Source organism: Scyliorhinus torazame, chromosome 10 (genome assembly GCF_047496885.1).
Source record: "Scyliorhinus torazame isolate Kashiwa2021f chromosome 10, sScyTor2.1, whole genome shotgun sequence".
NCBI lineage: Eukaryota > Metazoa > Chordata > Chondrichthyes > Carcharhiniformes > Scyliorhinidae > Scyliorhinus > Scyliorhinus torazame.
In genome coordinates, this window is record NC_092716.1 from 221631364 (window position 1) to 221653985 (window position 22622).

Consider the following 22622-nt stretch of genomic DNA (forward strand, 5'->3'; position numbering starts at 1 on the left):
GACCTGTACTCCTAGATCTCTCTGACTTTCAATATTCTTGAGGGTTCTACCATTTACTGTATATTCCCTACCTGCATTAGACCTTCCAAAATGCATTACCTCACATTTGTCCGGATTAAACTCCATCTGCCATCTCTCCGCCCAAGTCTCCAAACAAACTAAATCCTGCTGTATCCTCTGACAGTCCTCATCGCTCTCCGCAATTTCACCAACCTTTGTGTCGTCTGCAAACTTACTAATCAGACCAGTTACATTTTCCTCCAAATCATTTATATATACTACAAAGAGCAAAGGTTCCAGCACGGATCCCTGTGGAACGCCACTGGTCACAGCACTCCAAATGGAAAAGCATCCTTCCATTGCTACTCTCTGCCTTCTATGACCTAACCAGTTCTGTGTCCACCTTGCCAGCTCACCCCTGTTCCCGTGTGACTTCACCTTTTGTACTAGTCTACCATGAGGGACCTTGTCAAAGGCCTTACTGAAGTCCATATAGACAACATCCACTGCCCTACCTGCATCAATCATCTTTGTGACCTCTTCGAAAAACTCTATCAAGTTAGTGAGACACAACCTCCCCTTCACAAAACCATGCTGCCTCTCACTAATACGTCCATATGCTTCCAAATGGGAGTAGATCCTATCTCAAAGAATTCTCTCCAGTAATTTCCCTACCACTGACGTAAGGCTCACTGGTCTGTAGTTCCCTGGATTATCCTTGCTACCCTTCTTAAACAGAGGAACAACATTGGTATTCTCCAGTCCTCCGGGACACAACCTGAAGACAGTGAGGATCCAAAGATTTCTGTCAAGGCCTCAGCAATTTCCTCTCGAGCCTCCTTCAGTATTCTGGGGTAGATCCCATCAGGCCCTGGGGACTTAACTACCTTAATATTTTTCAAGACGCCCAGCACCTCGTCTTTTTGGATCTCAATGTGACCCAGGCTATCTACACACCCGTCTCCAGACTCAACATCTACCAATTCCTTCTCTTTGGTGAATACTGATGCAAAGTATTCATTTAGTACCTTGCCCACTTCCTCTGGCTCCACACATAGATTCCCTTGCCTATCCTTCAGTGGGCCAACCCTTTCCCTGGCTACCCTCTTGTTTTTTATGTACGTGTAAAAAGCCTTGGGATTTTCCTTAACCCTATTTGCCAATGACTTTTCGTGACCCCTTCTAGCCCTCCTGACTCCTTGCTTAAGTTCCTTCCTACTTTTCTTATATTCCACACGGGCTTCGTCTGTTCCCAGCCTTTTAGCCCTGACAAATGCCTCCTTTTTCTTTTTGACAAGGCCTACAATATCTCTCGTTATCCAAGGTTCCCGAAAATTGCCGTATTTATCCTTCTTCCTCACAGGAACATGCCGGACCTGAACTCCTTTCAACTGACATTTGAAAGCCTCCCACATGTCAGATGTTGAGTTGCCCTCAATCTATGTTCTTCAGTTCCCGCCTAATATTGTCATAATTAGCCTTCCCCCAATTTAGCATATTCACCCTAGGACCACTCTTATCCATGTCCACCAGCACTTTAAGGCTTACTGAATTGTGGTCACTGTTCCCGAAATGCTCCCCTACTGAAACTTCTACCACCTGGCCGGGCTCATTCCCCAATACCAGGTCCAGTACCGCCCCTTCCCTAGTTGGACTGTTTACATATTGTTTAAAGAAGCCCTCCTGGATGCTCCTTACAAACTCTGCCCCGTCTACGCCCCTGGCACTAAGTGAGTCCCAGTCAATATTGGGGAAGTTGAAGTCTCCCATCACCACAACCCTGTTGTTTTTACTCTTTTGTCTACCTGTCTGCTCCTCTATCTTCTGCTGGCTGTTGGGAGGCCTGCAGTAAAGCCCCAACATTGTGACTGCACCCTTCTTATTCCTGATCTCTACCCATATAGCCTCACTGCCCTCTGAGGTGTCCTCCCATAGTACAGCTATGATATTCTCTCTAACCAGTAGCGCAACTCCGCCACCCCTTTTACATTCCCCTCTATCCCGCCTGAAACATCTAAATCCTGGAACGCTTAGCTGCCAATCCCGCCCTTCCCTCAACCAGGTCTCTGTAATGAAATGAAAGGAAAAAAATGAAAATCGCTTATTGTCACGAGTAGGCTTCAATGAAGTTACTGTGAAAAGACCCTAGTCGCCACATTCCGGCGCCTGTTCGGGGAGGCTGGTACGGGAATTGAACCATGCTGCTGGCCTGCCTTGGTCTGCTTTAAAAGCCAGCGATTTAGCCCAGTGAGCTAAACCAGCCCCTTCAGCAACATCATAGTTCCAAGTACTAATCCAAGCTCTAAGTTCATCTGCCTTACCCGTAATACTTCTTGCATTAAAACATATGCACTTCAGGCCACCAGACCCGCTGTGTTCAGCAACTTCTCCCTGTCCGCTCTGCCTCAGAGCCATACTGACCCTATTCGCTACTTCTCCCTCGACCTATTGCTCCTGTGCCCACCCCCCTGCCATACTAGTTTAAACCCTCCCGTGTGACACTAGCAAACCTCGCGGCCAGGATATTTATGCCTCTCCAGTTTAGATGCAACCCGTCCTTCTTATATAGGTCACACCTGCCCCGGAAGAACTCCCAGTGGTCCAGATAATGGAAACCCACCCTCCTACACCAGCTGTTTAGCCACGTGTTTAGCTGCTCTATCTTCCTATTTCTAGCCTCACTGGCACGTGGCACAGGGAGTAATCCCGAGATTACAACCCTAGAGGTCCTGTCTTTTAACTTTCTGCCTAGCTCCCTGAACTCCTGCTGCAGGACCTCATGCCCCTTCCTGCCTATGTCGTTAGTACCAATATGTACAACGACCTCTGCCTGTTTGCCCTCCCCCTTCAGGATGCCCTCTACCCGTTCGGAGACTTCCTGGACCCTGGCAGCAAGGAGGCAACATACCATCCTGGAGTCTCTTTCACGTCCACAGAAGCGCCTATCTGTGCCCCTGACTATAGAGTCCCCTATTACGATTGCTCTTCTGCGTTTTGACCCTCCCTTCTGAACAGAGCCAGCCGTGGTGCCACTTCTCTGGCTGCTGCTGTTTTCCCCTGATAGGCTATCCCCCCCGACAGTATCGAAAGGGGTATACCTGTTCGAGAGGGGGACAACCACAGGGGATTCCTGCACTGACTGCCTGCCCTTTCTGGTGGTCACCCATTTCTCTGCCCGCACCTTGGGTGTGACCACATTTATATAACTGCTATCTATGACGCTTTCCCCCACCTGCATGCTCCTAAGTGCATCCAACTGCTGCTCCAACCGAACCATGCGGTCTGCGAGGAGCTCCAGTTGGGTGCACTTTCTGCAGATGAAGCCATCTGGGATGCTGGAAGCTTCCCAGACCTGCCACATCTCACAGTCAGAGCACTGTAAGTAACAGTGAATAAGAACAACAGTGAACATACATACAGTGGTGGATAACAGTAGGACGAATAACTAATAACGGTAAATATATATATAGTAGCAATACATGGTTCACCACACTACCAAAGTGAACTTCATATTTCTCCGCATTCATCCACCCCCGTCTGCCCATTGCCACTGATTTGTCAATGCCCTCTTGTCACAGAACCACTGAGTGCAGAAGAGGCCCTTCGGCCCATCGAGTCTGCACGGTCAGGTGAAAAACACCTCACTGACCTGATCCAATCCTAATTACCTGCCCATAGCCATGAATGTCACGACCTGCCAAGTGCTCACTCAGGTACTTTTTTTAAAAAAAAGGCCTGTACCAGAATCCCAGACAGTGCAAATCAGGGGGTTAAAGGGGCAGCAGCGAGAGAGGAATAAAAGCGGAGCGCGCGAGCGCGCCTCACTGCCATTGTTGGAGCGAGCGGCGGCGGCGGGGGCGGGGGCGGGGCTAGAGTGCGCGCTCATCCCTGTCGACTGGATGAATATTCAGCCGCTCGATTTGCATCTGATTAGTATAATCTGTGACGAGCTCGAGGCAGACGGCCGGCCGGCGGGCGGGCGGCCACCATTTGTAAGCGGCTCCCGCTGCCCCCACCTCGGCCGATCCCTGTGCCGGCTCCCCGCCCCCCCTTCAATGCGGAGCGGCCCTCACAGATTATCACCCGGTGCCATTAAGTAAAGTTTGTCGGCGTTGAAGTTATTTTTTTCAACCCGAACCTCCTACCCCCCCCCCCTCCCCCGCCCACTTCCATTCCCCTTCCCCCAACCCCCCCCCCCCCTTCCCTTTCCTCACCCCCCACCTTCCCTTTCCTCACCCCCCACCCTCCTCAAAGCGGGATACACAGAGAGAGAAATCGCCCAGGCGCCAGGCCCGGTTACCATGGCAGCCGCCAAGGACGGAATGGCCCAGGAGAAGTACAAACTGGTGGTGGTGGGGGGCGGCGGCGTGGGCAAGAGCGCTCTCACCATCCAGTTCATCCAGGTCAGTGAGTGTATGTGCGCGGCAAAGATACCCCCTCTGCCCGCTTTCTGTCCAAACTAATCTACACCGGGGCTTCGGCCGTGTTGAATCCAGAGCCGAGATTGCGGCTGACCTCGGCTCCTCCCGCCGGGGAGGCTTGTCATTGAGAGACTGTGTGTGAGTTGGGCGTTTTTATTCATTGATAAAGAGCCGTCTGTTGAATGATGGAGGGGGAGGTTTGATCGGGTACTGGATTCCTCACTCACTGTCACACTCACCCCCTTCCTCGTGTCCCCCCCCCCCCCCCTCCTGCCCAAAAGCCCTGTCCGGCCCAGGTTGGCATCGGGCGCTGCACCATTTCGGCGCTCAACTAATGTCCAACTTTTTATTTTTGGGGCGATCGGCGATACTTGTGGGTTTAAGATTTTAAAACCGGTTGTTAAAATACAGCAGCTTCCACCCCCCCCCCTCATCCCCGACTCACTCCTTGGGGAATAACTATTTTTTTTCAATGTTGTTTTTCTTTGGCTCTGATCCCGGGAGCGGCTTCAATGCCCACACCCCTGCGACTCGTGTCTCCCTGTGAAAAATATAGTCTGCATGGAAATGTTTGTTGAAACTCCTTTTAATTTTCTTAATATTTAAAAAAAAACCCAGCCTATCACGTAGTTCGTGTTGGCGCTTACACGGATCCCTTTAGTTGGTTTGCCTTTTTAATTTTAGTTGGGTTTTAACAATATCTGTAACGTTGAGCGAAGCTGGTACTATGATGACCTGTTTGACGCGAGCAGAAACTTTACAGATTGAGGAATCCGTCCATAAAACCACGCTCACTCTTTATTTTCTCTGTGGCTCATATGCGATAAGCGCCGGGGATTTAAGTACTGTCGAGATCTATCTCGATGCTGCCTCATACCATTTCTGAACGTAAATAACTACCCCCGTGTTCCTGGAGTTTTGATTTGAGGTTCTCCAATGTGACTGCTGGAATTATATTTTCGTTTGACCCGATTGAAGAATATTTCCCTGTTTTTAAGAAGGAACGATCTTAAATTAAAAAAATGCTGGAGGTGCCAAATGGCTTACGCTTGTTCCTTGCGTTTCGAAGACTCTTATTTGTTATGGGTGCCGAGCAAAATATATTTATGTTTTGTATCGATAACTTGTGATGTATTGTACCGTTTAAGCAGCTGCTACATTTCAACCACTATCTGCTTGCAACTGTCAACACTCTTCCAGCTGTCACTGACTATAGCCAGCATTCCACTTCCCTTGTAGCATTCTGAGTCAATATTTAACACTTAGTTTCTAAATTGCACCAGTTCGATGCTCTCGTGTTTATTTTTTTTAGATGCCCTCCATAGGTTGTTGAGTGGAAATAATATTGTCACGGACGTGTTGCACTTGGAGGTGTTTTATGAAGACTGTTGTCAACAAAAAGCAATTTGACACAGTAGCTAGAATGTCTGTAACCTCTTACCAACTTACCAAGTAAGAAGTCTGACAACACCAGGTTAAAGTCCAACAGGTTTGTTTCAAACACTAGCTTTCGGAGCACTGCTCCTTCCTCAGGTGAATGAAGAGGTAGATTCCAGAAACATATATTTCTACAAGTATATAAAACTAAAAAGAGTGGCTAAGGTAAATATTGGTCCTTTAGAGGATGAGAAGGGAGATTTAATAATGGGAGATGAGGAAATGGCTGAGGAACTGAACAGGTTGTTTGGGTCAGTCTTCACAGTGGAAGACACAAATAACATGCCAGTGACTGATGGAAATGAGGCTATGACAGGCGAGGACCTTGAGAGGATTGTTATCACCAAGGAGGTAGTGATGGGCAAGCTAATGGGGCTAAAGGTAGACAAATCTCCTGGACCTGATGGAATGCATCCCAGAGTGCTAAAAGAGATAGCTAGGGAAATTGCAAATGCACTAGTGATAGTTTACCAAAATTCACTAGACTCTGGGGTGGTCCCGGCGGATTGGAAATGAGCAAACGTGACACCACTGTTTTTTTAAAAAAAAAGGAGGTAGGCAGAAAGCGGGTAATTATAGGCCAGTGAGCTTAACTTCGGTAGTAGGGAAGATGCTGGAATCTATCATCAAGGAAGAAATAGCGAGGCATCTGGATGGAAATTGTCCCATTGGGCAGACGCAGCATGGGTTCATAAAGGGCAGGTCGTGCCTAATTAATTTACTGGAATTTTTTGAGGACATTAACAGTGCGGTAGATAACGGGGAGCCAATGGATGTGGTATATCTGGATTTCCAGAAAGCCTTTGACAAGGTGCCACACAAAAGGTTACTGCATAAGATAAAGATGCATGGCATTAAGGAGAAAGTAGTAGCATGGATAGGTTAATTAATAGAAAGCAAAGAGTGTGGATTAATGGGTGTTTCTCTGGTTGGCAATCAGTAGCTAGTGGTGTCCCTCAGGGATCAGTGTTGGGCCCACAATTGTTCACAATTTACATGGATGATTTGGAGTTGGGGACCATGGTCAATGTGTCCAAGTTTGCAGACGACACTAAGATAAGTGGTAAAGCAAAAAGTGCACAGGATACTGGAAGTCTGCAGAGTGATTTGGATAGGCTAAGTGAATGGGCTAGGGTCTGGCAGATGGAATACAATGTTGACAAATGTGAGATTATCCATTTTGGTAGGAATAACAGCAAAAGGGATTATTATTTAAATTATAAAATATTAAAACATTCTGCTGTGCAGAGAGACCTGGGTGTGCTAGTGCATGAGTCGCAAAAAGTTGGTTTACAGGTGATTAAGAAGGCAAATGGAATTTTGTCCTTCATTGCTAGAGGGATGGAGTTTAAGACTAGGGAGGTTATGCTGCAATTGTATAAGAGATTTAAAACAGTGTGAGAAGAGAGAGAGCCTGGACATTGAAAGCAGCGCGAGAGGAGAGAGAGCCGGGAGATTTAAAACAGCGCGAGAGGAGAGAGAGCCGGGACGTTGAAAACAGCGTGAGAGGAGAGAGAGCCGGGACATTGAAAACAGCGCGGGAGGAGAGAGAGCCGGGACATTGAAAACGGCGCGAGAGGAGAGAAAGCCGGGAGATTTAAAAAGCGCGGGAGGAGAGAGAGCCGGGAGATTTAAAAAGCGTGGGAGATTTAAAAAGCGCGGGAGGAGAGAGAGCCGGGACATTGAAAACAACGCGAGAGGAGAGAGAGCCGGGAGATTTAAAAAGCGCGGGAGATTTACAAAGCGCGGGAGCTGCGAGTCAGAGCGGAGATTTAAAAAGATCGCGGCCTAGTTTCGGGAGCCGTTCGGAGGAGGAGGCGCAGTCTCTGTCAGGGAGAGAACCTGAGAACATCTAAGACTCTCAGAAGGTAGGGAAGTGATTTTTACTCATTTTTACTTTTATACCTTTTTCAAATTGTGTGTGTCGGGCGGGGGGGGAACTGAAGTGACATCACAGAAAAGCTGTGACCTGAGTGGCTGGTTGGGAATCTACACTAAATTAAAAAAATTAAGCATTGGTAACTAATTAAACATAATTACTTAATTATAATTTAGAGGGGTATCTAAGCCAGAGATCGGAGAGTACTATATTTAACTTTCACATTTATATTAGAAATCGAGTGCTAGGAAACAGATAGTTAACAGTAACTTTAAAAAAAAAAAAATGTTTTTAAGCTTTTAATTTTAATTAATTGACACAACGTCAGTTAGAGGGGTGCAGTGCTCTGACTGTGAGATGTGGCAGCTCCGGGAGGCTTCCAGCGTCCCGGATGGCTTCATCTGCAGAACGTGCACCCAACTGGAGCTCCTCACAGACTGCATGGTTCGTTTGGAGCAGCAATTGGATGCACTTAGGAGCATGCAGGTGGCGGAAAGTGTCATAGATCGCAGTTATGTAAATGTGGTCACACCCAAGGTGCAGGCAGAGAAATGGGTGACCACCAGAAAGGGCAGGCAGTCAGTGCAGGAATCCCCTGTGGTTGTCCCCCTCTCGAACAGGTATACCCCTTTGGCTATCCCCCCCGACAGTATCCAATCAGAGGAAAACAGCAGCAGCCAGAGCAGTGGCACCACGGCTGGCTCTGATGTTCAGAAGGGAGGGTCAAAGCGCAGAAGAGCAATCGTAATAGGGGACTCTATAGTCAGGGGTACAGATAGGCGCTTCTGTGGACGTGAAAGAGACTCCAGGATGGTATGTTGCCTCCCTGGTGCCAGGGTCCAGGATGTCTCCGAACGGGTAGAGGGCATCCTGAAGGGGGAGGGCAAACAGGCAGAGCTTGTTGTGCATATTGGTACTAGCGACATAGGCAGGAAGGGGCATGAGGTCCTGCAGCAGGAGTTCAGGGAGCTAGGCAGAAAGTTAAAAGACAGGACCTCTAGGGTTGTAATCTCGGGATTACTCCCTGTGCCACGTGCCAGTGAGGCTAGAAATAGGAAGATAGAGCAGCTAAACACGTGGCTAAACAGCTGGTGTAGGAGGGAGGGTTTCCGTTATCTGGACCACTGGGAGCTCTTCCGGGGCAGGTGTGACCTATTTAAGAAGGACGGGTTGCATCTAAACTGGAGAGGCATAAATATCCTGGCCACGAGGTTTGCGAGTGTCACATGGGAGGGTTTAAACTAGTATGGCAGGGGGGTGGGCACGGGAGCAATAGGTCAGAAGGTGAGAGCATTGAGGGAGAACTAGGGAATAGGGACAGTGGGGCTCTGAGACAGAGCAGACAGGGAGAAGTTGCTGAACACAGCGGGTCTGGTGGCCTGAAGTGCATATGTTTTAATGCAAGAAGTATTATGGGTAAGGCAGATGAACTTAGTGCTTGGATTAGTACTTGGAACTATGATGTTGTTGCCATTACAGAGACCTGGTTGAGGGAAGGGCAAGATTGGCAGCTAAACGTTCCAGGATTTAGATGTTTCTGGGGGGATGTAAAAGGGGTGGTGGAGTTGCGCTACTGGTCAGGGAGAATATCACAGCTGTGCTGCGGGAGGACACCTCCGAGGGCAGTGAGGCTATATGGGTAGAGAAATAAGAAGGGTGCAGTCACAATGTTGGGGGTTTACTACAGGCCTCCCAACAGCCAGCGGGAGATAGAGGAGCAGATAGGTAGACAGATTTTGGAAAAGAGTAAAAACAACAGGGTTGTGGTGATGGGAGACTTCAACTTCCCCAATATTGACTGGGACTCACTTAGTGCCAGGGGCTTAGACGGGGCAGAGTTTGTAAGGAGCATCCGGAAGGGCTTCTTAAAACAATATGTAGCTAGTTCGACCTAGGGAAGGGGCGGTACTGGACCTGGTATTGGGGAATGAGCCCGGCCAGGTGGTAGAAGTTTCAGTAGGGGAGCATTTCGGGAACAGTGACCACAATTCAGTAAGCCTTAAAGTGCTGGTGGACATGGATAAGAGTGGTCCTAGGGTGAATATGCTAAATTGGGGGAAGGCTAATTATGACAATATTAGGCGGGAACTGAAGAACATAGATTGAGGGCAACTCAACGTCTGACATGTGGGAGGCTTTCAAATATCAGTTGAAAGGAGTTCAGGTCCGGCATGTTCCTGTGAGGAAGAAGGATAAATACGGCAATTTTCGGGAACCTTGGATAACGAGAGATATTGTAGGCCTTGTCAAAAAGAAAAAGGAGGCATTTGTCAGGGCTAAAAGGCTGGGAACAGACGAAGCCTGTGAGGAATATAAGGAAAGTTAGAAGGAACTTAAGCAAGGGGTCACGAAAAGTAATTGGCAAATAAGGTTAAGGAAAATACCAAGGCTTTTTACACGTTCATAAAAAGCAAGAGGGTAGCCAGGGAAAGGGTTGGCCCACTGAAGGATAGGCAACGGAATCTGTGTGGAGCCAGAGGAAATGGGTGGGGTACTAAATGAATACTTTGCATCAGTATTCACCAAAGAGAAGAAATTGGTAGATGTTGAGTCTGGAGAAGGGTGTGTAGATAGCCTGGGTCACATTGAGATCCAAAAAGACGAGGTGTTGGGTGTCTTAAAAAATATTAAGGGAGATAAGTCCCCAGGGCCTGATGGGATCTACCCCAGAATACTGAAGGAGGCTGGAGAGGAAATTGCTGTGGCCTTGACAGAAATCTTTGGATCCTCACTGTCTTCAGGTAATGTCCCGGAGGACTGGAGAATAGCCAATGTTGTTCCTCTGTTTAAGAAGGGTAGCAAGGATAATCCAGGTAACTAAAGGCCGGTGAGCCTTACTTCAGTGGTCGGGAAATTACTGGAGAGAATTCTTCAAGACAGGATCTCCTCCCATTTGGAAGCAAATGGACGTATTGGTGAGAGGCAGCATGGTTTTGTGAAGGGGAGGTCGTGTCTCACTAACTTGATAGAGTTTTTCGAGGAGGTCACAAAGATGATTGATGCACGTAGGGCAGTGGATGTTGTCTATATGGACTTCAGTAAGGCCTTTGACAAGGTCCCTCATGGTAGACTAGTACAAAAGGTGAAGTCACACGGGATCAGGGGTGAGCTGGCAAGGTGGATACAGAACTGGTTAGGTCATAGAAGGCAGAGAGTAGCAATGGAAGGATGCTTTTCCATTTGGAGTGCTGTGACCAGTGGTGTTCCACAGGGATCCGTGCTGGAACCTTTGCTCTTTGTAGTATATATAAATGATTTGGAGGAAAATGTAACTGGTCTGATTAGTAAGTTTGCAGACGACACAAAGGGTGGTGGAATTGCGGATAGCGATGAGGACTGGCAGAGGATACAGCAGGATTTAGATTGTTTGGAGACTTGGGCGGAGAGATGGCAGATGGAGTTTAATCCGGACAAATGTGAGGTAATGCATTTTGGAAGGTCTAATGCAGGTAGGGAATATACAGTGAATGGTAGAACCCTCAAGAGTATTGAAAGTCAGAGAGATCTAGGAGTACAGGTCCACAGGTCACTGAAAGGGGCAACACAGGTGGAGAAGGTAGTCAAGAAGGCAAACGGCATGCTTGCCTTCATTGGCTGGGCATTGAGTATAAGAATTGGCAAGTCATGTTGCAGCTGTATAGAACCTTAGTTAGGCCACACTTGGAGTATAGTGTTCAATTCTGGTCGCCATACTACCAGAAGGATGTGGAGGCTTCAGAGAGGGTGCAGAAGAGATTTACCAGAATGTTGTCTGGTATGGAGGGCATTAGCTATGAGAAGCGGTTGAATAAACTCGGTTTGTTCTCACTGGAACGAAGGAGGTTGAGGGGCGACTTGATAGAGGTCTACAAAATTATGAGGGGCATAGACAGAGTGGATAGTCAGAGGCTTTTCCCCGGGTTAGAGGGGTCAATTACTAGGGGGCATAGGTTTAAGGTGAGAGGGGCAAGGTTTAGAGTAGATGTACGAGGCAAGACTTTTACACAGAGGGTAGTGGGTGCCTGGAACTCGCTACCGGAGGAGGTGGTGGAAGCAGGGATGGTAGTGACATTTAAGGGGCATCTTGACAAATACATGAATAGGATGGGAATAGAGGGATACGGACCCAGGAAGTGTAGAAGATTGTAGTTTAGTCGGGCAGCATGGTCGGCATGGGCTTGGAGGGCCGAAGGGCCTGTTCCTGTGCTGTACATTTCTTTGTTCTTTTTGTTAGTGAGGCCACACCTGGAGTATAGTGTTCAGTTTTGGTCTCCTTACTTGAGAAAGGACGTACTGGCACTGGAGGGTGTGCAGAGTAGTTTCACTAGGTTTATCCCAGAGCTGAAGGGGTTGGATTACGAGGAAAGGTTGAGTAGACTGGGACTGTACTCGTTGGAATTTAGAAGGATGAGGGAGGATCTTATAGAAACATATAAAATTATGAAGGGAATAGACAGGATAGATGCGGGCAGGTTGTTTCCACTGGCGGGTGAAAGCAGAACTAGGGGGCATAGCTTCAAAATAAAGCGAAATAGATTTAGGACTGAGTTTAGGAGGAACTTCGTCACCCAAAGGGTTGTGAATCTGTGGAATTCCTTGCCCAGTGAAGCAGTAGAGGCTCCTTCATTAAATGTTTTTAAGATAAAGATAGATAGTTTTTTGAAGAATAAAGGGATTAAGGGTTATGGTGTTCGGGCTGGAAAGTGGAGCTGAGTCCACAAAAGATCAGCCATGATCTCATTGAATGGCGGAGCAGGCTCGAGGGGCCAGATGGCCTACTCCTGTTCCTAGTTCTTATGTTGTTTATATAGGCTTACCAAGCACATTTTTTGAAGAAAGTTGAGTGGATAACATGCTGCCATTTAATGGCATTCCATCACCAAATCTCTCACTCCAGAAACCTGGATGTCACCATTGACTAGAAACTCAATTAGTCTGTTATACAAATGTTGTGGGTCTTGGAACAGGTCAGAGACCAGATGGATATTCTGTAGCAAGTGGCTCAGCTGATGACTCCCCAAAACCTTTCTACCACCAGAAGACTGGTCAGGAATGTGTTGGCATCCTTTCCAGTTGCTTGGATGGGTGCAGCTGCACCAACACTTGAGAAACTCGAAACCGTTCAGGCCAGAGCAGACATCCTTATTGGCAGCCAATTCATTACCTTAAACATCCACTCCCTCCATCGTCAGCCCACAGTTCATAGAATACCCGCACTCTACAAAATGCACTGCAACAAGTTGCTGAGGCTTTTGTAGCAACACCTCGCAAACTTTCAACCTCTGCCACTGAGGAACAGGAGAATGGGACCATCGACACCTGAAAATTCCTCTTCCAAGTCTTACTATACTGACTTGCACATGTATTGTTGTCCCTCCCATCGTTGCATTGTGAGTACCATACAGGGATACAATAATCTGGCTCATCACCACCTCTTTCGACAGAGAGGGATAAGTAATAAATGCTGGCCTTATTATTGACACCCATGACTCCATTTTCAAAAGGGAAGATGATTCGTAAATGTGACAAATACTCCAGCTTGCGAGCAGCACATTCTGCACTTCATATGGCATAATGAGTTATCCAGATGAGTGACACCACAGGAAATCTACTACTGTGTATTTAATGAATTCTATAATGTATTAAGATGTCAATTTATATTTTTATGATCCTGACAACACATTATTGAATATCTTGTCAGTGTCGTTGTTTGCCCCTTTGCTGTTATGGTCACTTGGCTACTCTGCACCAATGACATCAAGGTTTTCATTTTGTAGTTAACAGTGAAGCAATGGTGTGTGTCGCTTTTGTGCGATAATTAAAGATCAGTTTCAGCATGTTGACCTCTACAAGGGGTCTGATGTGAATAACACTGTCTCTTGATACGACAAAGAAGCTTTACTGAGACGGGAATAGGGCATATAAACATTGGAAAATTTTAATTCAATGTAAAATGTGCAGAAGTCAAGAGGGATTAAGAGAGGTGAGACAAATTTTTTTTAAAAATCTCAAAGTAGTTAACATTTGAAGGGATGAGACTCCACACTTATTTTTTAAAAAAAAAAACAACTTTGGGGTGGTGCATTTGTTTAGTTACTTTAAAAAAAAATGTTTACAACACTCATTCACTTGCACATGAAGTCACAAAGCTCTTTTCCCTTGTGTTTTAATGGAGAATCTCTTGCTGAGTTATGGAATAATGTAGCTTGCAGAGATGGGCAAAGCAAATTGGGCAGCATGAAAACTGAAATTAGTTAAACTAGGCATGTGCAAATGCTGGAAGTTGTTGCCTGACTTACTCTGTAATAATTGTGAGCACTGTTAGCCTTGCTATTATTCTTACTGCAAATAGCCAGGCCAAGTATTGTGGACAATTTCATTGTTTACCAAAGATATCTTCAGGTTCATATCTGAAGTGGTCAAATTTTTGATGTGGGACAGTGATATTGTTGCAAACTGACAAAGATTTGCCAAATCATTTGTATTGGCCAGTGAGATTGATTCATTGACCATGGTCACCATTTTGCTTTTGGAAGTAAGTTCGCTTGGCTCAATTTTTATTGTTACCTGTAACAACACATTGTTATAATATGTATGCTAGCAATTGGTGACATTTACTACAGTTACTGCAATGCAAAGACGACTTGGTTGTTGGAGTCAACCTCTAGGAAAACAAAATGTTAAAATAATTTAGTTCTGGAAGTTCCGGTGGCGTTTGCGAGCGGGTCGGCCGCATCGAGAAGAGATCCGCCGGTGGCCACTATTTGCGGTGCTTTTGGGTGTTTCCCCGATTCTTCAGCCCCCCCCCCCCCCTGATTATTGGCGGCCTTTGGGGCTGTCCCGGGTAGCAAGCGGGGCCGGTTTCAAAATCGGTGAGGAACCCCGCACGGGTGTTGGGCGGCTGGTGCTGAGGCGCCGGGCTGAACGCGCGCGGAGGTCAGAGCAGGGGGGGGCGGAGCTAAACGGAGGCCGAGGTGGCAGGCCCGAAGACTGGGCGCGATGTAGGTGAGATGTCCCACATCGGATGGCTCCTGGTGTGAAGATTAAAGTCCGGTCTCAGGGAAATTCTGGAGGAATACAAAAAAGAAGAGAAAGAAGTTTTAAAGAAATTTGGTGAAAGGTTTCCCCCCCCCTTTTTTTGTTGAAGGAAGGGAATTTTTGTTGTTGTTTTTTTTCTCTTTAAAACAAAACAAAAAGATTGCAGAAGGAACGAAGAGTGGGGAAAAAAAGGCAAAATAATAAGCCGTTAAAGGATGCGAAGAGCAGCGGCGAAGAAGGGAGCAAACGCAAGCTCACCATTGAATGAGAGGACTAGCAAAAGTGCTGACAAGGTGGCGGATGTCGGACCGCATGGTGGGGCAGCACTACTTACGGCGGAGAAGATGACCGAGGTGATGGTGGTGGAGCTGGAAAAGCAGTTTGCGAGGCACATGGAGGCTCTGAGGAAGGGGACGGCGGTCGCATTGAAGTCATTGGTGGAGGAGACAATCGCCCCGGTGAGGGTAGCTGTGGCAGAGACATCGGCCGAGGTGAGTGAGCAGGGCGAGAAGATGAAGGAAGTGGAGGAGGCCGTGTCGCAGCACAGCGACCAGTTCACCCCGATGGGGGACGAGCTGCGGAGGGTGGTGGAGGTCAACAGAAGACTCCGAGCAAAGCTCGAGGACTTGGAGAACCGCTCGAGGCAGCACAATCTGAGAATTGTGGGCTTGCCCGAAGGGACAGTGGGTCCAAGGCCAACAGAGTACTTCGCTAAGAAGTTGGCGGAGCTGATGGAGGGTGAGAACCCCTCCCGGTACGAACTGGACCAAGCTCATCGGTCATTAAGGCTGAAGCCCAAAGTGCATGAGCCACCAAGAGCATTAATTATCTGCTTCCAAAACTACTGCATTAAGGAGAAGGTGTAGCTGGGCGAAGCAGAAGCGCGAGGTGCAGTGGGATGGTGCTGGAGTTCGGATCTACCAGGACCTGACGGTGGAGTTGGGAAAAAGACAAGTGGCGTTCGGGCGAGTGATGGCGGCACTGTACAAAAAGGGGGTGCGATTTGGTATGGTGTACCCGGCGAAGCTTGAGGGTGACGTATGATGCCAAAGACTTTTACTTTGAGACAGTGGAGGCGGCTGAGGTGTTCGTGAGGGCAGAAGGCTTGGGACAGACGTGAGGAACGGAGCTTGAAGCGAGACTGTGGACGGTGATTGGGGGCTGGAAAATGTATAAATGCTATAACTTACTTTCTTGTAATTTTGTCTTGTAATTTACTTCTCTTCACATTGTTACGGAGTTCAAGTTATTGGTTGGGTTGATTGGCATTCTGTGTTGCGACGGTTATATCTTATTTTAGTAAATTGTACGGGTTGGCTTGTTGTTTTTGTTTTTTCTTTCTCTGGGACTGGGTGGGAGGGGATGGTATATCTTGGCGGGGGGAGCCACCCGCGCTAGCTAACTAAAGTCGGCTAGTGAACGGAGGAGGTGACGGGAGGGCTGCGGACATTGGAGCCTGGTTAGCAGGTTTCCATGGGCCTACGAGGCGAGCGAGGGGGGGATTGGGGGGGGGATTGATGCTGGGAGATGTTTTTTCGTGAGGAAATGTAAGGGGGGGGGAGGGGTTCGACGTTAATAATGGATAGGGGCGGGTCAGGCTCATGGAGCAGGGCCCGGTGGTATGATGGTGGTGGATAAGAAGAGTGGAGGGGATGAGAGACCCCCAGTTAGGATAGTCACGTGGAACGTGAGTGGGTTAGGAGGTCCGGTCAAGAGGTCAAGGGTGCTTGCTCATCTTAAAAGTTTGAAAGCCGATGTAGCAATGCTGCAGGAGACTCACTTGAGGGTGAAGGACCAGGTGAGACTTAAAAAGGGCTGCGTTAGTCAGGTGTTTCACTCTGGATTTGACAGAAGGGCTCGAGGGGTAGCGGTAATGGTCAGCAAAAGAGTACGCTTCCAGATGGAGAAGGGGGTCGATATTTGATTGTGACAGGAGCGCTGGTGGGGAGGTTATTGGCGCTGTTAAGTGTAATTGGGACAATGTGTGATTCGCAAAGAGGTGTTTGGGGCCATCCCCGACTTGGACACACACAAACTGATAGTGGGGGGGGGGGGGGGCGGACTGGAACTTGGTGCAGGAGCCAAAGGTGGACAGGTCACGGCCGCGCTCGCTGGCCCCATCGGGGGGGGGGGGGGGGGGGCGAAAGCGTTGGTTGGGCTAATGGTGGAAATGGGAGGTTTCTGCACCCGAGGGAACGGGAGTACTCGTTTTTCTCAGCAGTCCATAAGGTATACTCGCGGATCGACTTTTTTGTGGTGGGGAAGGCTTTGCTGGCTGGGGTTAAGGAGTCGGAATACTCGGCAATTGCAGTGCCAGATCATGCTCCGCATTGGGTGGATATGGTGCTGGAGTAGGGGGTAGCTCAGAGGCCAGGGTGGAAATTAGGGTGGCCTTTTTGGGGGACCAAGTGTTCTGTGACAAAATTGAAACGGTAATTAAGGAATATGTAGGTTTCAACTGTACGGGTGAGGTGACAAAGGCAGTTGTCTGGGGGGCTCTAAAGGCAGTGGTGAGGGGTGAGATGATATTGTTTAAGGCCAGTGAGGTGATTTCGTTTTAAGGCCAGGGTGGACAAAGAGGAGAGTTTGGAGCGGCAGAGGGTAATAGGTGAGATGTTGGAGGTAGATGGGAGTTATGCAGAAGATGGGGACCCAACGAAGCTGGAAAAGAGGAAGGAACTACAGGCGAGCTTTGACCGACTATCTACCAGGAAGGCAGTGCGCCAACTGAGGCGAGCAAGGGGTGCAGTTTACGAACATGGAGATAAGGCAGTTTGTTAGCAGGTCAGCTCTGGAGGGAAGCAGCGGCAAGGGAAATTGTTCAGAGGAGGGATAGGGCAGGGAAGTTGGTGGTGGCTCCGGATCTGATTAACAAGGATTTTGAGAAATTTTATGAGAGGTTGTACAGGTCAGAGTCACCTGGGGGAGACCGTGAGATGCAGGAATTTCTAGATGGGTTGGAGTACCCGAGGTTTGGGGAGGGGGACAGGGCTACATTAGAAGGAGCGATAGCGGAGCAGGAGATAAAGGGATAAAGAATGCGATTGGGAGGATGCAGTCGGGGAAGGTGGCGGGGCCGTATGGTTTTCCGGCGGAATATTATAGAAAATTCAAGAATAAGCTGGCACCCCTGATAGTGAGGATGTTTGAAGAGGCGATAGGGAAGGGGGTGTTGCCACAAACATTGGGGCAGGCATCGATTTCCTTGTTGCTAAAAAAAGATGAGGATCTGACGGAGTGAGGGTCGTATAGGCCCATATCACTTCTGAATGTGGACGCAAAAGTATTGGCGCAGGTACTGGCGGGTAGGCTGGAAGAGTGCCTCCCGAAGGTGATAGGTGAAGATCAGATGGGATTCGTGAGAGGGAGGCAGCTGTTTTCAAACGTTAGAACGGTATTGAACGTCGTTATGGCACCGGCAGAGGGGAAGGAAACAGGTGGTTGTGGCACTGGACGCTGAGAAGCCGTTTGACCAGGTAGAATGGGGGTACTTGATGGCAGTTCTGGAACGGTTTGGGATTGGACCAAGATTTGTGAACTGGATAAAGCTACTATATAAGGAGCCGAGGGCGAGTGTCTGCACAAACAACATCAGCTCGAGATACCTTTCTCTCCACCGTGGGACTCGGCAGGGATGTCCTATGTCCCTCCTGCTGTTTGCACTCGCGATTGAGCCGTTGGCCATCGCATTAAGAAGTTCAGGCGTATGTAAAGGAATAGTGCGGGGGGGGTTGCGGATAGAGCATAGGGTGTCCTTATATGCCGATGATTTGCTGTTAGATGTGTCGGAACCGAGTGTGATGATAGAGGGAATATTGGAGCTGCTTCAAGTGTTTGGGTCTTTCTCTGGGTACAAACTAAATCTAGACCAGAGTGAGTATTTTGTGGTGTCTCGGCAGGGGTGGGGGGGGGGGCTGCCATTCTGTAGGGCAGGGACTCACTTTAGGTACCTGGGGGTGCAGGTTGCCTGGGAGTGGGGGGGGAGCTCCGCAGGTACACATTTCTAGTTTGGTGGGGAGAGTGAAAGCTGATCTGGCAAGGTGGGATGGTCTCCCTCTGTCACTGGCGGGTCGGGTACAGGTGGTTAAAATGAACGTGTTGCCTCAATTTCTGTTTATTTTTCAATGCCTGCCGATTTTCCTGCCAAAGGCTTTTTTCAGAGAGATTGCGGGAAAGATTACGTCGTTCATATGGGGAGAGGAGGTGGCCAGAGTTAGAAAGGTGCTGCTACAGAGGGGAAGGCAGGCAGGGGGTTTGGGTCTTCAGAACCTGATGTATTTCTACTGGGCGTGGAGAAGGTGTGGAGCTGGGTCAGAGGGGTGATTCCCAGTGGGTCAGAATGGAGGAGAGTTTGTGCAGGGGGTTGGGATTGAAAGCACTAGCAACAGCGCCGCTCCCGATAGCCCCGGGGAAGTACTCTGGGAGTCTGGTAATAATAGCTTCATTGAGAATTTGGAGGCTGTTTCGCCAACACTTCGGGTTGGGGGCAGGGTCAAGGGAAATGCCGATTCGGGGGAACCACAGATTTGAGCCAGGGAGGTGGGATGGAAATTTTCGGAAATAGGTGGAGAAGGGGATTAAGACACAAAGATTTGTTTCCAGGGGTCGGTTTGCAGGGCTGAAGGAGCTGGAAGCGAAGTATGGGCTGGAGCAGGGGGAAATGTTTAGATACATGCAGGTTTGAGATTTTGCCAGAGAGGAGATACAGAGCTTTCCGGTGGAGCCGGCCTCCACATTACTGGAGGAGGTGCTGGCGACGGGGGGACTGGAGAAGCGGGTAGTGTCAGCGGTTTACGGAGCTATTTTGCAAGAGGAGAAGGCACCACTAGGAGGGATCAAAGCAAAGTGGGAGAGGATGTGGAGGAGGGGTTCTGGTGTGAGGCACATCCTCACGAGGGCGAGGATGGGCCGATTCTTTAAAGGAGTAGAAGATGTGTGTGAATGTTGCGCGGGGCGGGGGTAATCACGTTCATATGTTTTTGTCCTGTCCAAAGCTAGAGGATTACTGGAAGGAGGTTTTTAAGGGTAATTTCTAAAGTGGTGCACGTGAAACTGGACCAGGGCCCCCGGGTGGCCATATTCGGGGTGTCGGACCAGCCAGGGTTGGAAATGGGTGCGGAGGCAGATGCCTCGTTGATTGCCCGAAGGCGGATCCTGACTGGATGGAGAGCAACACCTCCACCCTGTGCCCTGGCGTGGCGGGGGACTTGTTGGAATTCTTGACTCTTGAGAAGGTTAAGTTTGAACTGAGGGAAAGGATGGAGGGGTTCTACAATTCATGGGCATTATTCATCATGCACTTTCAAGAACTGGATAACATCGAACATTAGTTTCATAGATTTCATAGAATTTTACAGTGCAGAAGGAGGCCGTTTGGCCCATAGAGTCTGCACCGGCCCTTGGAAAGTGCGAAAGTGGGCTGGGGCCTCTGGAATGAAGCACTGAGCAGGGCCAACTCCACCTCCTCCTGCGCAAGGCCCAGCCTCATGCAATTTAACGTGGTGCACAGAGTGCACCTAACCAGAACAGGTTCTTCCTGGAGGTGGAAGATAAATGTGAATGGTGCCAGGGAGGCCCGGCCATCCACACCCACATGTTCTGGGCATGCCCCAGACTTAGATAGATAGAATTTACAGTGCAGAAGGAGGCCATTCGGCCCATCGAGTCTGCACCGGCTCATGGAAAGAGCACCCTACCCAAGGTCAACACCGCCACCCTATCCCCATAACCCAGTAACCCCACCCAACACTAAGGGCAATTTTGGACACTTAAGGGCAATTTACCATGTCCAATCCACCTAACCTGCACATCTTTGGGCTGTGGGAGGAAACCGGAGCACCCGGAGGAAACCCACGCACACACGGGGAGAATGTGCAGACTCCGCACAGACAGTGACCCAAGCCGGGGATTGAACCTGGGACCCTGGAGCTGTGAAGCAATTGTGCTAACCACTATGCTATCATGCTGCCCAGTTGGGGTGGGTTGGAGGAGGGGGGCGGTGTGTGTTGATGGTGTCTATGGGTGATTTCTGATTCCTTTTTGTCATTTGCTTATGTGAACATGCGGGCTAATGTTTGGGGTTCGGTGGGAGGATGGGGTCGTTGTTATTGATATGGGGATTGACATATTTGTTACTGATTATTGTTTGTTGTTGGTGGGTGTAAATTTGGGAGAAAATGTGAAAAAGGAGGAGAATAAAAAATATTTTAAAAAATATAATAATAATTTAGTTCAATGTATTATATTGTACATAAACTAATTCCATGGATTACATTGTATAGTTTTGAATCTGTTGTGTGGAGATAAAATGCAAAATCTTTTCATTTGTGAAAGCTAATAATCATCTTTATTGTCACATGTAGGCATACAATAACACTGCAATGAAGTTACCGTGAAAAGCCCCCAGTCGCCATATTACGGCCTGGAACCTACAAGTCACGAATAGTCCATAATTACTCTGACCTCGCTAGCTATAATCATTTAGATTTCTCCTTTTAAGAGCAGTGACTTTCGAGTGGCAGGCCATGTTCAAAGCTCAAGATTGAAGCTGGCCCCTCCATTGCTCCCCACACCACACCCACCAGATGTGTCCAATTAAATGCCACAGGGTTTACATGTAATCTTTTATTTGAAGGTTGTTGTAGAGCTTGGGGTTCTCGACCATTTTTATGTTTCTGACAAATAATTTCTGATAAATAAATGTAAAGGAGCTGCAGAAGCAAAATTCATTAAAAAAAATTAGTTATGCAATTCAACATATTAAGTAGGACAAAAATGATCAATATGAAATCTTTTGCTGGTGCTAAGTACATTGAGGCTCAGCTGAAAGAAATGGGCGCCAGATCGAGGCTTGGATGGGGAATGCAATTATGTGTTGCAGCTGCGAGCTCTCGTGTGCCTGTGTAAGTGGCGAAGTTCAGTTGCTGGCCAGTGGCTGAATCCAACTTAGTACTCCCAATGCTTCAAATTTAAAATTCTCATTGTTGTATTGATGGCCTTGTCCTTCCTATCTTTGTAACGATCACCAGCTTTAATAACCCACCACATGAGCTGCTTTCCTTCCAACTCTGGCCTCTTGTACACCCTGCTCCGAGCAGATAGCTGAGTGGGGAGGTGGGCACTGATGGGTTTGGGGGTACGAATTGATTTTGACATGAGATGCAAATTTTAAACCTGCTGCTGATGTAATCTCTGAAGATGGGTAGGACTTGGTTTGGAATATGCTGCAACTGTGTTCAATGTTTAAACAAAGATGATTATGCAAAATCACACTCACCAATGGTATATTGTTAGGAAGTCAAAGTAATGCATCAGGGACAAAGCAAACAATTGGTTTCACATTAAATAAAAAACCCTACCCCACTCCCCAGCTTTAATTCTTATTTTATTTTGGTGATTGTTTACCCACTAAGAAATGCTGAAACTGTGTCTGAACTGGCAAAGTTGGAAACTTTTCTTCTGCCTTGCATGTGTTGTCTAGGCCTCATTACTGGTTCTTGGTCAAGTTTTTCCAATGACTGCTTAACATAACAGCTGCAGCTTTTGCAATGTTAGTGTTGATTTTAGCATCATGTGACAGATTTCTGGTGATTGTGGAGCCTAAAAGCATGAACTTGTCAACACCCTCCACCATCACAATTTCATTCTACCAATCAGAATTGACAATGTCCTGGACAATAACATTTGTCTTCCTGATGATTCTGTCTTAGTGTATTCATTACTTGAGCATCCAGAATGTGAGGGCCTTTGACCAGAAGCAGTACAGCAAAGTAAATTTCTAATTTCTTTAAAATGCCTGTGGATACTGCAGTTTTTAAGAATATTTGTTTGGAAAGGACTTTTCAGAGTTCGCATCAATTGCGAAAGGA

At 47.9% G+C, this 22622-nt stretch overlaps 1 protein-coding gene across 3 annotated transcripts in view; it reads left to right on the top strand.

Moving 5' to 3' along the window:
- The first annotated feature begins 3953 nt into the window (after nucleotides 1-3953).
- Nucleotides 3954-22622, top strand: part of rras2 (RAS related 2) — a 148057-nt gene continuing 129388 nt past the window's right edge. The window contains exon 1 of one of the 3 annotated variants that reach the window (XM_072466428.1): nucleotides 3954-4403. In XM_072466428.1, the coding sequence (XP_072322529.1) occupies nucleotides 4302-4403 (102 nt within the window). In that variant the 5' untranslated portion in view covers nucleotides 3954-4301. Of the gene's footprint in view, nucleotides 4404-4427; nucleotides 4560-22622 lie in introns of those variants that run through there. The other 2 variants (XM_072466433.1, XM_072466432.1) reach the window with 2 other exon arrangements.